Raw genomic sequence first — 17,935 nt, 5'->3', positions numbered from 1 at the left:
CTACTCACTACTGAAGACTTTCTGCAGGCCACACTTAAAACAACAATTAACTTATCTGATTCTGTGCTGTGAACTTCACCCAAACAGTTCCTCCAAGATCAGTTGTGAATTTAACTGTTTGTTAATTTTCCCAGACGCACTCCGATGTCCAGCAATACATGAATTCAAACAGCAAAGGCAGTAACTGTGCAGGTACACTGTGGTGTCAGTTTCTTTCTCTCTCTCTCTCCTGCACTGACCTCACCATGTGCTTTCTTTGTCTGTTCCTCTCCCCTTTAAAACTGCTGTTGTTTTGGGCCAGAGCCCTTCATCAATTTTCCTGCTCCTTGGATGCTGCCTGACCTGCTGTGGTTTTCCAGCAACACATTCTCAACTCAGATCTCCAGCATCTGCAAACCTCATTATCTCCAAGTGGACAGTGTTCCCTCACATTCTTTGCTTGTGCACCGTAAATTGTGAACAGACTTTGGGGAGACAGGCAATGAGTTACTCACCACAGAATTCTTGCTTTTTGACCTGCTGTTATAGCCATTGCATTTATATGGTAGCTCACTTCAACTTCTGGTCAATGGTAAATAATCCCCAGTATGCTAATAGCAGGGTTTCAGCGATGGTAATGCCATTTGATGTTAAGGGACAGTGGTTAGATTGTCTGTTATTGGAGATGGTCATTGCCTGATTTGTGGCACAAATGTTACTTGCCACTTATCATCTGAAACCTTGATACTGTCCAGCTCTTGCTGAATATGGAAATGGACTGTTTCATTCTCTGAGAAGTCATGATTGTTGCTAAATATTATGTTTAGTTGAGTCTGTTAACTCTCATTCCATGTTTTATGATGATTCTAATCCCAAGCAGTATAAGTTACTACTAATTATTCATTAGTGTAAAAATGTCAGACTTCGTGATTGTGAGAATTTTGCTGTAATTCAAACCCGATGTATTGACAATGTTCTGATGATTACAATTTTCAAATTAACAATGGAAATTCATAGGAAGCTAAGAGGCCACTGGAATTTATTTTCTTACTGACTTTTGTTTCATAAAATAGGTGCTGCTATTTCATGACCAAAGCTATGTTATCCACTATGAATACACAATCTCGGTGAACAACTCCATTGAAAGCAGCAGCGAGGTGCAAAAACAGCTGGAACCTTTTTACCTGTGGACAAATACTGGCTGGGGGGACTGCAGTGTACACTGTGGAGGAGGTACTGTCAGCAGATAGATTCCATTTGACGTTTGCCATGAACAAACAAAGAGGTTCTGAGGAACTCCCACCCTCCTACTGTATTCCTATTGCATTGTTAACTTTGCTTCACAAGTAAAGCAGTCTGTCTTGATCCAACATCTTTACTATAGAAATGTGGTTGCAATTAGTTCAAAGGGTTTTGGGAAAAGAATAGGGGACTGAGTCAAAGGATAAGCTATGACTTGACTAAGAAGTAATGTTCAACATGGGGAGAGAATTCCAGAAGATGGCATGTGAACAGTTATGGACCATTAGTCTGGTGTGAAAGGAGTCACAGAAGAGAAACACAAGGTTTGGGATGAGGAAGCTACAGGAAGATTTGAAAGTGTGGATAAGGATTTTAAATATGAGCTATTTGAGAATCTGGAGCTCAGGCAGGTGGCCAAGGACAGGATTGATGGGTTAATGAGACTTTTGTACAATAGGGTAGGTAAAGGTAAAGTTGTCATAGTCTTAAAGGACCACACTTTCATTAGGGAGAGATCTCTGGTGGTTTAACGTGAGGGTCACCCATCTCAGGCAAGGGGAGAGATTGAGAAGGAAAGTCCTTGACAGTAGCTTCATCCTGTGCAAGAATTGACCTCCTGCTGTTGCAAACTAGCCATCCACCCAATTGAGCTAACTGACCCCAATACAGGCAGTAACATTTTGGCTGAGCTGAAGCTTAACAAGGGTGGACAATGGCAGCTGGTGAGTGTCTACTGCCCATGGAGATTGCCCTCAAACATTGGTGCCAGTGTCCAAAGTACAGCTCCAGAGCAGCAACCATTGAGTTTGAGTCATTAGGTACCTGCTCTGACTTTCAGGTTGAGAATTCTATCTGGTGGGTGGTAGAGTAGGAGAATGCATATGAATGAGATTAAGGAACAATGAAGGTACTAATAAGCAATAATTTCTGTTGATAGGTCCTTTGCTGCTCAGCAGTGAGAATCTAATACGAAACCGTGTTAGAAAATGTGACTTGTTGACCCCAACATTGAGAAAGGCCTCACTTGACTTTTGACAATTCTCCCAAATATTTTGCCATGGCCTGTATCACTCAGAGCCTGGCTCTGCCCTATATGTCTGTAACTGGAAAAGGGCAGATTTTTGATGAATTAATAGAAATTTGTCTTTCCATGATAACAGCTTGCAAAAACAGTTTTGTCAACAAAACAAATTTGAAAAGAGCAAATTTCTCAAAATTGTATTGGTGACAAGAACGTTCATCATTTGGGAGCATGTACCACAATGTAGCAGGTTCATTCCATACCATTGTGTACTTGTGTAAGTATGTTAGGCTGTTACTTTAAGAGCCTGATAAAGTGATTTCATTATGACAGTCCAACATACTCACCAATTCCTAGCAGAAATTGAATAACTTCCACTCCTTAAATGTATCAATTATTTGTCAATGCTAAAAGGGAGCAATGGATTGAAATTGTTAGTATAAATGAGTCTAATCAGTGACAGTGGGGAATGGTTAGAAATATTAAATAGATATGACCAGTAAAAAGCCCATGTCACCATGCAAGCCAAATTGATGAATACAATTGTGTTTGTGACATTTGCTCCAAAAATAAAGATGCTGTAATCCAAAAAGATTGGGCATATGGCTCTCTGAGCAGGACAGGAAAAAGTGGAAGATATTTCTCAAGCAACTTTCCCAACCTCAAGACCTTCCAAAATGCGTTTTGGCCATGAAATACATTTGAGTGTAGTCACTGTTGTGATATGGAACGGTCCAACTACTTGAAGGGTTCTGTGACAGCAAGGCCAGGTCCATCCTCCGCAACACCAGGGACAGGTAGAGCCACAGTACATAGTGACACTTGGTGTTTGTGTACCACGGATCCACGCACAGCTTGATGCAGCCACACACACCTTTCAACATGAGAAGAACATCAGGCTACAGTAAAGTGTCAGTAATTAATAAGTGACTTGATTTGGAAATGGGATTAGCGTGGATGGACATTTTGGTTGGCATGGACCAGTTTGGGCTGAAGGGCCTTTATCCGTGCTGTTGGACTCTATAACTCTCTGACTCTATGTTGGTTCTCAGCAACACTTAAAAATGTTTAATAGAAAAATAGAAATGAAACTTGGCCATCACTCTCTTCAGGCAGTGAAATGAGCCCCACTCCAGCCAGTCATATGCAGAGACTAGAGAACAATAAAATAAATAAATTTGTGGGCGGCACGGTGGCACAGCAGTTAGCACTGCTGCCTCACAGCGCCAGAGACCCGGGTTCATTTCCCGCCTCAGGCGACTCTCTGTGTGGAGTTTGCACGTTCTCCCCGTGTCTGCGTGGGTTTCCTCCGGGTGCTCCGGTTTCCTCCCACAGTCCAAAGATGTGCAGGTCAGGTGAATTGGCCATGCTAAATTGCCCGTAGTGTTAGGTAAGGGGTAGATGTAGGGGTATGGGTGGGTTGCGCTTCGGCGGGTCGGTGTGGACTTGTTGGGCCGAAGGGCCTGTTTCCACACTGTAAGTAATCTAACCTAATCTAAAAAAAAATCCAAGTTGGCCTCCTTTTAACTGCCCTTAACAGCATTCTAGTGGGTGGATTTGGTTGCTTCTTTTATTTGGACAGGTGATCTTCCCAGAACCAGTCTTACACCTCCCCCCATCACCTGCAAATGTAGCCAGTGCTGGTATTGTCAGCAATAGTCTGATTTCATTTTCAACCTTAATGGGGTCTGAATATCCTGCTTTAAGTGCCCAACGTAGGACTTTAACCAACACAATTAGAATTGGTAATTGCAGGGTTGATAATTGGAATCTAATATTGCATATTTAGGGCCTGCTTTCCATCACACAATTACCATAAAACAGAATATTTTGGCTTTTTGTGGAGTGCAGTGAGGTTAGCCAGCGTAGCCTGATATTTCTGGGAATGTCACTATATTCCACTGGGAATATGGTGTCCATTTCATCTTTGGGAAATGAACACTCAAGGCTATGTACTCAGGTCCAAGAGCTGCTAGGCTACTAGACTTACAGTAATGTGAAATGGCAATGTAGGTTTTGCAATCAGATATGTGAAAATGTAGTGCATTTTACTCTACATTTCAAGTTTACAGCTGCTCTCTTCAGCAGAAACATGTTCTCCCCTGGTTGTGTTTTGTTTCCATTTTATATTTTTTATACAGAAATATTTTTCTTGAAACGTAGTGATAGATATATCTAAGGATATATCCCCTGCTCATTTCTCCATGCCTCGAGGTCTGCAGTATCCAATTCAATTGCTTACAGGATCCTGCCCTTTTTAACTTCAATGACTAATGAGCAATATTACTAAGGAAGAGATTACACAAGGTGGTTTCTCATTATCTTCCTTACGTGTACTTAAAGAAAACTAAAATCCTTTTCAATTCTCTATGCCTAAACAGCTGCTGTCCTACAGAATTCTAGCTCTTCTGCCATTACCATCAATATTCACCAATTCTGCTATTTGCCAAGGCTTTTAACCCTGAACATGAGACAATTACCTGGGCCTTGAGTGATTAACAATAGCACAGGGACAACCACTCTCTGGTCCCAGAAATGATCCTTCAAGCCAAATTTTCCTTTAAATATCACTGATAACAAATACTTTGGAATCAATAATTTGTTGGAGTTTGCTTTGATGTTGGTCAGAATTTGTGAAATTTTAGATTCAAACTAGACGTGGCTTTTCCATGGCTGCAGTCTCAATGTGTGTACACACCCTGGTCTGTTTGTGTGTGTCCAGTGCAGTATTGCTGATATCCGTACTGTCAGGCTTAATCCTGGGATCTGCAGGTTTCATAACAACTTGCAAGAAATCATGAGATGAATATGATTGAAGGTGATTGAACTAATTGGGTAGCTCTTTCAATGACTCAGTACAAATACAAAGGCTGAATGCAGTTCAGAATTGTTTTGAACTGTGGACCTTGTATAAATGAACTTACAAATAGCCAAAAATTTCCAATTAGTTCACTGAATGTAAGGTTTGTACTTGCAATTGAGGATGGACTGTTGGAGAATGGAATAGAGAAGGGAAAAAAATTTAAATAACATTCTGAGCAAAAATGTCTTGGTGTTAACATTGAACATAGAACATCGAAAAATACAGCGCAGTACAGGCCCTTTGGCCCTCGATGTTGCGGCGATTCAAGCCCACCTAACCTACACTAGCCCACTATCCTCCATATGCCTATCCAATGCCCGTTTAAATGCCCATAAAGAGGGAGAGTCCACCACTGCTACTGGCAGGGCATTCCATGAACTCACGACTCGCTGAGTAAAGAATCTACCCCTAACATCTGTCCTATACCTACCACCCCTTAATTTAAAGCTATGCCCCCTCGTGATAGCTGACTCCATACGTGGAAAAAGGTTCTCATGGTCAACCCTATCTAAACCCCTAATCATCTTGTACACCTCTATCAAGTCACCCCTAAACCTTCTTTTCTCCAATGAAAACAGCCCCAAGTGCCTCAGCCTTTCCTCATACGATCTTCCTACCATACCAGGCAACATCCTGTTAGTTACAAATATTTTAACTAATATAAATGACACTTAATTTAGACAGATGTGACTGAAATACGAGAGAGCTTGCAATGTGCAAAAGCAGCTAGCCATTAAGATATATCAATTAAATATATAAAGCATGACTCCAGTGAGGAGTCCCATGTGGTGTAGACACGCATCAGAAAAACATCTCCGTGGGAATCAATAAAAAGAAAATCACAGGCAACGTAAATTCCATAGAATAGTTACAAACTTGCGTGTAAATCCTTTGATTTTTACAATTTTTCATTGTTGTTCTGTGGCCCATAGCAACTGTTAGTGCAGCCAACTGGAGGGCCACAGTTGTATTGAATATACTAATGTAAGGCTGGGCTTCTTTAACAAATAACCTGAGGCTCAACCCATGGATTAAAATGACACATTTTGGCCTACATTTCTTCCTTTGTATCTGACACTAACAAGTAGATTGAAAGGGTGAAACAAATCAATTCACAGGCTTCAAAAGAATTAAACAGTTCTGAAATGATTTTGGTCCCATACATTCAAGTATCTGAACCAACAGCAACTTGCTTTCTGGAGCTTGGCAATGAACTGTGTGGTGACAGATTGACCACCGTAACGTATAACCTATTTGTATTTGCGTCAAAGCATTTGTGCTTTCTTCAGCATATTATATCATAATCTCATCATGGAACATGCTGAAATCCATTCTGCTGTCAATGCTGACAGTTAGACCTGCCTCAGACACCAAAATCTAATATAATTACATTCAGTTGGACGGTACTGCAACAAACCCAATTAACTGGGCTGTTGCAAGCATTGGTGTAGGCTGTAGAAGCAGTGCCTGAGAATAATCAAAATGTTGTTTTAGAGATCAAACTAGAATTAAACAAAAGTTTCAGTATAGTATTTGTAGCTCAGTAGGATAGTTTTCTGCATTCAGATTGAATTGAATTGAACTTATAGTCATGAGTACCGAGGCACAGTGAAAAGCTTTGTCTTGCGAGCAGAGGAAAGTAACATAGATAAGTAAATAATGGGTAAACAGTGGCAAAAAAACAAAAATGTAGGTACAGGCAAATGTTAAGAGTTTCTGAGTCCATTCAGTACTCTAACAACAGTAGGGCAGAAATTGTTTCAAAACCAACTGGTGTGTGTGTTCAGGTTTCTGTACCTTCTCCCTGATGGTAGAGGTTGTAGAAAGACATTGCCAGGGTTGGATGGATCTTTGAGAATGCTGGTGGCCTTTCCTTGACAATGGGCCTGGTAGATGGATTCTATAGATGGGAGGTTGGCTTTTGTGATTGTCTGGGCCGAGTTCACCATTCTGTAAACATCTCTGATCTTGAATGGTACAGTTGCCATACCAGGTAGTGATGCATCCAGACAGAATGGCTCTCGATGGCACACCTATAAAAGTTGGCAAGGGTATCCACCGTCATGCCAAATTTCCTCAGCTGCCTGAGGAAGAAGAGACATTATTGGGCCTTTGTAACCAGTGCGTCCACATGAAGAGTCCAAGAAAGCCTGTTGTGGCTGACCACTCCCAGGAGCTTGACACTCTCCAGTCGTTGCACCTCTGTGCTGTTAACGTGTAGGGGGGCATGAATAACATCCCGCAAAAGTCAATAATGAGTTCATTGGTTTTGCCGGCATTGAGAGCTGGGTTGTTCTCAGTGCACCATTTTTCCAGGTCTTCCACATCCCCTCTGAAATTTGTTTCATTGCCATCTGAGGTTCGACTGACTATGGTGGTGTCATCAGCAAACTTGCAAATGGCATTAGTCTGGTCGTTGGTGACACCGTCATGGATATACACTGAGTACAGTAGAGGGCTGAGTATGCACCCCTGGGGAGCTCCAATGTTGAGTGTTAGTGAGAATGAAATATTGTTCCCAGTCTTCACTGATTGTGGCCTGTGGGTCAGGAAACGGAGGATCCAGTTGCAGAGAGTGGGGCTCAGTCCAAGATCACTAAGTTTATTAATTGTGGGGATAATAGTGTTGAAGGCTGAACCACTGTATCCTTCATTTTTTAAAATCTTTGTACTCTGATCTTTGTTTTCAGGTGAACGGAAAACAATTGTCCGTTGCACCAAGATTATGAATAAGACATTGGAGGTGGTGAATGACAGCGATTGTCAAAACCTGACCCGTCCAGATCCACAGGTCAGGAAGTGCAATATACATCCATGCCAGTCACGGTAAGAACCTCCATCATATGCTCACTGCTGCACAACTACTTTAGACATTAATTCTCCCAGTCAAAGGTAACCCTTTGGTACTTTACAAAGGAAGCTTCAGATAATAACATGTATGGTCCAAGTGTCACCCCTGTTATCTGATGTTGGCATGAACAGTTGTTACATTATTGAATTTGGCATGTTGACAAACAAGAACATAAATAAACTGTTCACCTGTTTTTAATGGTTTTGTTTACAGGAGGAATGTTGGCCAAGCAGATTCCTAGCTCTTTCAGTAATGCCATAGTATCTTTAGTATTCGCCTCAATCATCAGAATCACAAGTTTCTCACTACATCTTAAAGGTGTCACCATCATCCTCTTGACATTATAATTTAGATTTGATTATATTCTCTACAGTGTGGAAACAGGCCCTTCGGCCCAACCAGTCCACACCAACCCTCCGAAGAGTAACCCACCCAGACTCATTTCCCTCTGACCAATGCACCTAACTCTATGGGCAATTTAGCATCACCCATCCACCTAACCTGCATATGTTTGGATTGTGGGAGGATACCAGAGCACCTGGAGGAAACCTGCCAAGACACGGGGAGAACATGCAAACTCCACATAGACAGTCACCCAAGCCTGGAATTGCACCCAGGTCCCCAGTGCTATGAGACTGCAGTACTAACCAGTGAGCCACCATGCCGCCCTGTGCTGTTACCATAATTTAGTTGTAGTCTTGATTGTGCACCTTAACATTTGTCCTGAAAGCTCAACAGACAGAAGTTAGCTTTGGATACTTCTTTTAAAAGACCATCTTGAGTCTACAATCAGTGATCTACATGTATGTGTGACATTTAATAAAACAAAAGAGATAGAAAAGGCACAAGTTGGAAGTGGAGCACCAACGAATGAATCTTATTCTTATTTCAATGCAATTTAGGTGATGATTCTTCAGGATATTTAAAGGACAGGAATTGGAACTTATGAGCAAGAAATGGACAAAACACACAAACACACATTCACCCTGCACCTGGCAGATATACAGACACACACCCCGCACCAGGCAAATATACAGACACACACACCCACCAGGCAGATATATACACACGCACACATACACACACACACCGCACTAGGCAGATATACAGACATACACACACACCCCGCACTAGGTGGATATACAGACACACACACCCACCCTGCACCAGGCAGGTATACAGACACACACACACCCCGCACCAGGCAGGTATACAGACACACACACACACACCCCGCACCAGGCAGACATACAGACACACACCCACCCTGCACCAGGCAGATATACCGACATACACACACACACACACACACACACACCCCGCACCAGGCAGGTATACAGACACACACACACACACACACCCCGCACCAGGCAGGTATACAGACACACACACACACACACCGCACCAGGCAGATATAGACACACACACACACCCCGCACCAGGCAGGTATACAGACACACACACACACCCCGCACCAGGCAGGTATACAGACACACACACACACACCCCGCACCAGGCAGATATACAGACACACACACCCACCCTGCACCAGGCAGATATACCGACACACACACACCGCACCAGGCAGATATAGACACACACACACACCCCGCACCAGGCAGGTATACAGACACACACACACACACACACACACCCCGCACCAGGCAGGTATACAGACACACACACACACACCCCGCACCAGGCAGATATACAGACACACACACCCACCCTGCACCAGGCAGATATACCGACACACACACACACACACACACACACACACACACACCCCCCGCACCAGGCAGGTATACAGACACACACACACACACACCCCGCACCAGGCAAGTATACAGACACACACACACACACACCCCACACCAGGCAGATATACAGACACATATACCCTGCATCCGGCAGATATATAGGTACCCACGTACCCCGCACCCCACACACACAGACACCCTGCACCAGGCAGATATACAGGCGCACACACACACACAATTACAGACGTGCTATGGAGCAGAAGGAGGCCATCCAGCCCATTATATGTTTTGCCCGATCTTAATTGAGCTTAATTCCCTACTGCTAACTTCCTGCTTTTTCTCCATATTCTTCCCATATTATTTCTATCGACATAATCACCCAATGCCCTCTTGAATGTCTGATTTGAACTTGCTTCCATTCGGTTCATTCCGGATCTTAACTGTTTGCTGTGTTATCCAGCCAGCTCATGACTTTAAAAACATCCATCAGATCTCTCAGCCTTTTTCTTTTCAAGGACAACAATTCTGACCTTTTTCTATCTATCTTCATAATTTAAGTTACTCATCGCTGGAACCGTTCTTGTAAATCACTTCCTCACTCTCTCCAATGAATTCACATCTTTTCTATTAACTTTTCTATAAATCTTTAAATATCAGAATTTTTAAGCTGGTGGGAGAGAGTGAAGGGGAAGTTCTGTCATAAAGTAGAAGGTGGGGCAGATTAAATAATAAAATATTTCATGACGCAGCAGTCAGAAAGAAAGATGATGGATGTAGTGAAGAAATAAAGGCTGTGCACAAATGATGTGTGAATTGCTGCAGGATGGAGCATCTGAATGGAACTTGAAGGGATAAAGAAGAAAACTAGACAAGACTGACCCAGCAAGACCAAGGAGAAAAACACAAACAACCTGCCTACCTTCTTGTTTCATGATCTGAAGCTATTGAACTCAATATTGAGTCCAGATATCCACAGAGGGCTGAGTTGAGTTGCTGTTTTCAAGGTTGTGATGAGCTTCACTGGAGTAGTGCCGCATGCTGAGGATAGAAAAGTCAGACTGGGAGTGAAGTGGAGTATTGAAATGACAAGCAACTGAAAGCTCAGGCTCCTGCTTGTGGACTCAGTTGACATGCTCTGCAAAACAGTTTGGTCACCTAAGTGTAGAGAAAATCAAATTACAAGTAATATGTACAGTATATTATTTCTACAAAATAAAAGAAAATCTCTACTCTGCATGAAAGCAGTAGTTAATGCCTGGGAAAGGAAGTTGGTGAAAGAACTGGTTTGAATCACGATTGCTTGCATGGAAAAGTACTGTAGGAAGAGAAGGAATATACAGTATAGGGTGACTAAGGAGTGGACTTGGATATCATGGAGAATGCTGAAAGGTTAGGACAGAATCAGGTGTGTTACATAGTTGTATCACAATGAAGTTAGCAAAACATCACCACCAGTACCACCAAGTTTCAAAGTGCTTCCTGTGCACATTGCCCATTCCTGACCACCCGCTGGATGGGCAGCCTGATTAGATCGAAAACGTCTCCTCACATTCCCAAGTACCCAGACCTTGTGGTCACATTCCCAGTCTAGGCTATCTCTCTCACTATGGATCTTCTTGCCCTGCAGGCACAACATACAAAATGCCGTTGGCCTCAAATTAAGTGCTGCCAAGGAGAAATCTCTTCAGTTTGGTTGTGCACCAGTGTGTAGATTGCTGTGTGAAAGTACCTGAACGACTTGGACACTCAAGAGCTTTATGCTAGGTCTCCCACCAGAAATGCAGCATTCAAGCGTGAATCATCATTTGGATTTCTGTGTATGTTTCTGACAAGCGGCACACTTTTGCTGAATGTAGCAGTTTCTGAACCTCTTCCTGTTCTGAATTCATGATCTGCCGCTGTCCCCATTATACTCACAATGGAGTTGTCTCCTGCAATGGCCTCTTGTTCACTCTGGGGAGGTTCCACTAATGGCTCAAACGAAATGTGTCATTAATGTCTCTGGTCCTCCTCAGCCTCATCTAGGCATACGGTGGAATAAGGTGGATGAACTTGCAGCATGGGTGAGTACCTGGGATTTGGATGTTGTGGCCTGTTCAAAGACATGGATAGAGCAGAGACAGGAATGGTTGTTGCAAGTTCTGGGATTTAGATATTTCAGTAAGAACAGGGAAGGTGGTAAAAGAGGGGGAGGTGAGGCATTGTTAGTCAAGGACAGGTGGCAGAAAGGACGTTTGATGAAGACTCATCTTCAGAGGTAGTATGGGCTCAGGTTAGAAACAGGAAAGGAGAGGTCACCCTGTTGGGAGTTTTCTATAGGCCTCTGAAAAATTTCGGAGATGTAGAGGAAAGGATTGCAAAGATGATTCTGAATAGGAGCGAAAGTAACAGGGTAGTTGTCATGGGGCCTTTAACTTTCCAAATATTGACTGGAAATGCTATAGTTTGAGTACTTTAGATGGGTCAATTTTTGTCCAATGTGTGCAGGAGGGCTTCCTGACACAGTATGTAGACAGGCCAACAAGGGGCAAGCCCACATTGGATTTGGTACTAGGTAATCTACCAGGCCAGGCGTTAGATTTGGAGGTAGTTGAGCACTTTGGTGATAGTGACCACAATTCGGTTATGTTTACTTTTGTGATGGAAAGGGAGAGGTATATACCGCAGGGCAAGAGTTATAGTTGGGGGAAGGGAAATTATTATGCAATTAGGCAAGATTTAGGATGCATAGGATGGGAAACTGCAGGGGATGGGCACAATAGAAATGTAGAGCTTGTTCAAGAAACAGCTAATGTGTGTCCTTGATAAGTATGTATCTGCCAGGCAAGGACGAAATGGCCAAGCGAGGGAGCCGTGTTTTACTAAAGAAGTTGAATCTCTCATCAAGAGGAAGAAGGAGGCTTATGTAAAGATGTGACATCTCAGTTAGGGCACTTGAGTGCTACAAGTTAGCCAGGAAGGATCTAAAGAGAGAGCTAAGAAAAGGCAGGAGGAGACATGAGAAGTTTTTGGCAGGTGAGATCAAGGAAAAATCCTAAAGCTTTCTATAGGTATATCAGGAATAAAAGAATGATTCAAGTAAGATTAGAGCCAATCAAATGTAGTCGTGGGAAGTTGTGCATGGAATCCAAGGAGATAGATGAGGCGCTAAATGAATGTTTTTCCTCAGTATTCACACAGGAAAAAGACAATGTTTTCGAATAGAATACTGAGATACAGACTATTAGACTAGGTGGAATTAAGGTTCATTAAGAGGAGGCATTAGCAATTCTGGAAAGCGTGAAAATAGATAAGTTCCCTGGGTCAGATGGGATTTATCTAAGGATTCTCTGGGAAGCCGGGGAGGAGATTGCAGAGCCCTTGGCTTTGATCCTTATGTTATCATTGTCTACAGGCGTAGTGCCAGAAGACTGGAGGATAGAAAATATTGTCCCCTTGTTCAAGAAGGGGAGTAGAAACAACCCTGGTAATTATAGACCAGTGAGCCTTACTTCGGTTGTGGGTAAAGTGTTGGAAAATGTTCTAAGAGATAGGATTTATAATCACCTAGAGAGGAATAATTTGATTAGGGATAGTCAACACAGTTTGTGAAGGGTAGGTTGTGCCTCACAAAACATATTGAGTTATTTGAGAAGGTGACCAAACAGGTGGATGAGGGTAAAACGATTGATGTGGTGTATATGGATTTCAGTAAAGTGTTTGATAAAGTTCCCCATGGTAGGCTATTGCAGAAAATATGGAGGCATGGGATTGAGTGTGACTTAGCAGTTTGGATCAGAAATTGGCTAGTTGAATGAAGATAAAGGGTGGTAGTTGATAAGAAATCTTCAGCCTGGAGTTCAGTTACTAGTGGTGTACCACAAGGATCTGCTTTGGGGTTAGTGCTGTTTGTGATTTTTATAAATAATCTGGATGAGGGCGTAAAAGGATGGGTTAGTAAATTTGCAGATGACACTAAGGTTGATCGAGTTGTGGACAGTGTCGAAGGATGTTGACATAGGCAGGGACATAGATGAGCTGCACAGCTGGGCTGAGAGGTGGCAAATGGAGTTTAATGTGGAAAAGTGTGAGGTGATTCACTTTGGAAAGAGTAACAGGAATGCAGAGGAAAGAGCAACAGGAAAGAGTAACAGGGCTAATGGTAAGATTCTTGGTAGTGTAGGTGAGCAGAGAGATCTCAGTGTCCATGTGCATAGATCCCTGAAAGTTGCCACCCAGGTTGATAGGGTTGTTAAGAAGGCATAAGATGTGTTAGCTTTTACTGGTACAGGGATTGAGTTTCCGAGCCAGAAGGTCATGCTGCAGCTGTAAAAAAACTCTGCACTTGGTGTATTGCGTATAGTTCTGGTTGCCGCACTATAGAAAGGATGTGGAAGCATTGGAAAGGATGTAGAGGACATTTACTAGGGTGTTGCCTGGTATATGGAGGGAAGGTCTTATGTGAAAATGCTGAGGGAATTGAGGCTATTTTCTTTAGGGACAAGAAGGTAGAGAGATGACTTAATAGAGGCATACAAAATGATCAGAGGATTAGATAGAGTGGGCAGTGAGAGCCTTTTTCCTTGGATGGTGATGGCTAGGAAGAGGGGACATAGCTTCAAACTGAGGGGTGATAAGTATAGAACAGATTTCAGAGGTAGGTTCTTTACTCAGAGAGTAGTAAGGGCGTGGAATGCACTGCCTGCAACAGTAGTAGACTCGCCAACTTTAAGGGCATTTAAATGGTCATTGGATAGACATATAGATGATAATGGAATAGAATAGGTTAGATGGGTTTCAGATTGGTTTCACAGGTTGATGCAACATCGAGGGCCAAAGGACCTGTACTGTGCTGTAATGTTCTATGTTCTGTGTTCTATATTCAACCAGGCTGTGTACGTCCTGGTCACTGTAATGGAGTGGAATCCCTCCAGCTTCTTCCCCACTTTGACGTATTCTGCCATGATAAATAAAAATAAAAAAAGGCTATAAAGCATTGATTGGTCTTATATGGTTAGTACATGTTGCCTTACAGGTGCCGATCATTGTCAAGCTCAGTGTTTAATGGTATGGGCAGAAATAGGGGTCCAGAGATCCTCACAATCCAGGAACAGATAAAAAATCCAGAAAGGTTTGGAGTTTTCACATGTGTTTATACAAAAGTGTTCCTGGGAGATTAAAAAGGAGTAGAATTTATAAGGGATCTAAACGTAACATATCTAGATACAAATATGGCTTTGATCCATAATTTATATTTTAAAATTCAAAAAATATGCAATACATGACCAGGATCACCTATATAAGAGACAATTAAACTTACCAGATCCTAATGGCAGTTGCTATGTACTAGCAACACAGTCCCTAAAGCTACTCAGTAAACATGTGCAGATTAATATGATTTCAGATGACTCAATTTCAGAAATATCACTCTGAATTAAAGTAATTAAATGGCACTTTCATTTAATGATATTTTTGATGGATTAGTGCTAATAGTTTGACACTCAAATTTCTTGAAGGTCACGGTTTTTCAGCCTGTGGCATGATGACCTAACTTTGAAATTAAAATTGATGTTGGGCAATTTTTCTATTTCTAGTCCTCTCTTTAGATAAGATTCCCTACAGTATGGAAACATGCCCTTCGGCCCAGCAAGTCCACACCGACCCTCCGAAGAGTAACCCATCAAGACTCATTCCCCTACCCTATACTTACCCCTGACTGATGTACCTAACACTATGGGCAATTGAGTATGGCCAATTCACCTAACCTGCACATCATTGGATTGTGGGAGGAAACCGGAGCACCCAGAGGAAACCGACGCAGACACGGGGAGAATGTGCAAACTCCACACAGACAGTCGCCCGAGCTGGGGTACCAGAAATAAGTAAAAGCACCTGGAGTTTTATCCAGAATTCTAACCATGTCAGAAGTGAGATTGTTGTAAATTAAGGCAATGAAGCCTGCTCCCTGGTTTTCACCCTGATGTCAGATTTTGTCTCCCGTTCCAAATAGAACATCATCTCTGACCTCTCTTTCCTGTCCAATGCATTATGGTGTGTCAGTTAGGGAAAGGTGGAGTAGAACAGTGCCCTCTGTCTCTGTCTGATTGTTATGTCATGAAGCTGATGATCTCCAACTATATTTGAGGAAAGATATTAGCTCGGACAATGTAGAATCTGTGTGGGTAGAATTGAGAAATGCCAGTGGCAAAAATCATTAGTGGCATCACAAAACTGCAGTGGTGATGTTGGGAATGGTATTACACAGAAAATCAGAGATGCTTGAAGTAATTATGGGTGACTTTAATCTGCATGTATTTTGGATAAAATCAAATTAGTCACAATACCATAGAGGAATTCCTAGAGTGTACATGGGATAGTTTTCTAGATCAATACATAGAGAACAGGAACACGACGGTTACAGGAAAAGCGCCTCATCTTCCGCCTAGGAACCCTCCAACCACAAGGGATGAACTCAGATTTCTCCAGTTTCCTCATTTCCCCTCCCCCCACTTTGTCTCAGTCAAATCCCTCGAACTCAGCACTGCCTTCCTAACCTGCAATCTTCTTCCTGACCTCTCCGCCCCCACCCCACTCCGGCCTGTCACCCTCACCTTGACCTCCTTCCACCTATCGCATTTCCAAATCCCCTCCCCCAAGTCCCTCCTCCCTACCTTTTATCTTAGCCTGCTGGACACACTTTCCTCATTCCTGAAGAAGGGCTTATGCCCGAAACGTCGATTCTCCTGCTGCGCTTTTCCAGCAACACATTTTCAGAACAGGTCATCGTAGACTGGGTCTCATGCATTGGGAAAGGAATAATTAGTAACATAGTTGTAAGAGACCCCTTGGCGATGAGTGATTATAATATGATAGAATTGTTCATCAAAATGGAGAATGAGCTAATTTATTCTGAGACTAGGGACCTGAATATTAATAAGGGAAACAATGATGGCCTTTATAATTAGAATCACTACCATGTGGAAACAGGCCCTTCGGCCCAACAAGTCCACACTGACCCATTCCCCTACCCTCTTGGCGCCCCTGATGAATGCACCTAACCTACACATCCCTGAACACTACGGGCAATTTAGCGTGGCCAATTCACTGATCCTGCACATCTTTGGACTGTGGGAGGAAACCGGAGCACCCAGAGGAAACCCACGCAGACAGAGGGAGAACGTGCAAACTCCACACAGACAATTGTCCAAGGCTGGGATTAAACCCGGGTCTCTGGTGCTGTGAGGCAGCTGCACTAACCACTGAGCCACCGTATGGTATGTAGTGTGAGTTGGCTATGATGAATTGGGAAATGCTACTGAAAGGAAATGGTGACCAAACAATGGCTTATGAGGTAAGTTAGAGAAAGTATTAGATGCAAAAAAGCAGGTAAATTGGCAAGGAAAAGCGTGAGGATTGGGAGCAGTTTTGATCAACAAAGGAGGACCAAGCGATTGATTAAGAAAGGAAGAGTTTGAGTGTAAGCTTGCAGGGAACATAAACACTGACTGTAAAAGTTTCTTCAGATATGTAAACAGAGAAAGATTGATGAGAACTAGTGTAGGTCTGTTACAGAAACAGGGACTTTATAATTGGGGAGAAGGTGAGGACTGCAGATGCTGGAGATCAGAGCTGAAAATGTGTTGCTGGAAAAGCGCAGCAGGTCAGGCAGCATCCAAGGAGCAGGAGAATCGACGTTTCGGGCATGAGCCCTTCTTCAGGAAGCCCTTCCTGAAGAAGGGCTCATGCCCGAAACGTCGACTCTCCTGTTCCTTGGATGCTGCCTGACCTGCTGCGCTTTTCCAGCAACACATTTTCAGCTCTGATCTCCAGCATCTGCAGTCCTCACTTTCTCCTGCCAGTGGATGTAGCTTACTTGGACTTTCAGAAGGTTTTCATAAGTTCTACATTTTACTGTGTAAAGTGGAAGCACATATAATTGGGGGTAGTGTATTCAGAACGACAGAAAATTGGTTAGCAGACAGGAAATAAAGAGTTGAAACAAATAGGTCTTCTTCTGAATGGCAGGCAGTGAAAAGTAGGATACCATAGGGATTGGTACCAGAACCCCAGCTATTCACAATATCGGTTATCAACTTAGATGATGTAATATCTCAAAATTTGCAAATGAGACAAAGCTGGGAGGAGAAGGGGACCCTGTGAGGAGGATGCAGTGTGATTTGGACAGACTGAGGGAGTGGACAAATGCGTAGCAATTGCAATATAATGTGGATAAATGTATA

The 17,935-nt window shown here is 42.8% G+C and overlaps 1 protein-coding gene across 1 annotated transcript in view; it reads left to right on the top strand.

Moving 5' to 3' along the window:
• adamts17 (ADAM metallopeptidase with thrombospondin type 1 motif, 17) overlaps window positions 1–17,935 on the top strand; it is a 669,321-nt gene that overhangs the window by 543,696 nt on the left and 107,690 nt on the right. The window contains exons 18-19 of the mRNA XM_072564884.1: window positions 1,053–1,212; window positions 7,796–7,931. Coding sequence (XP_072420985.1) covers window positions 1,053–1,212; window positions 7,796–7,931 — 296 coding nt within the window. The remainder of the gene's footprint in view (window positions 1–1,052; window positions 1,213–7,795; window positions 7,932–17,935) is intronic.

Source organism: Chiloscyllium punctatum, chromosome 48 (genome assembly GCF_047496795.1).
Source record: "Chiloscyllium punctatum isolate Juve2018m chromosome 48, sChiPun1.3, whole genome shotgun sequence".
Taxonomy (NCBI): Eukaryota; Metazoa; Chordata; class Chondrichthyes; order Orectolobiformes; family Hemiscylliidae; genus Chiloscyllium; species Chiloscyllium punctatum.
This window is presented reverse-complemented; position numbering and strand designations above follow the sequence as displayed.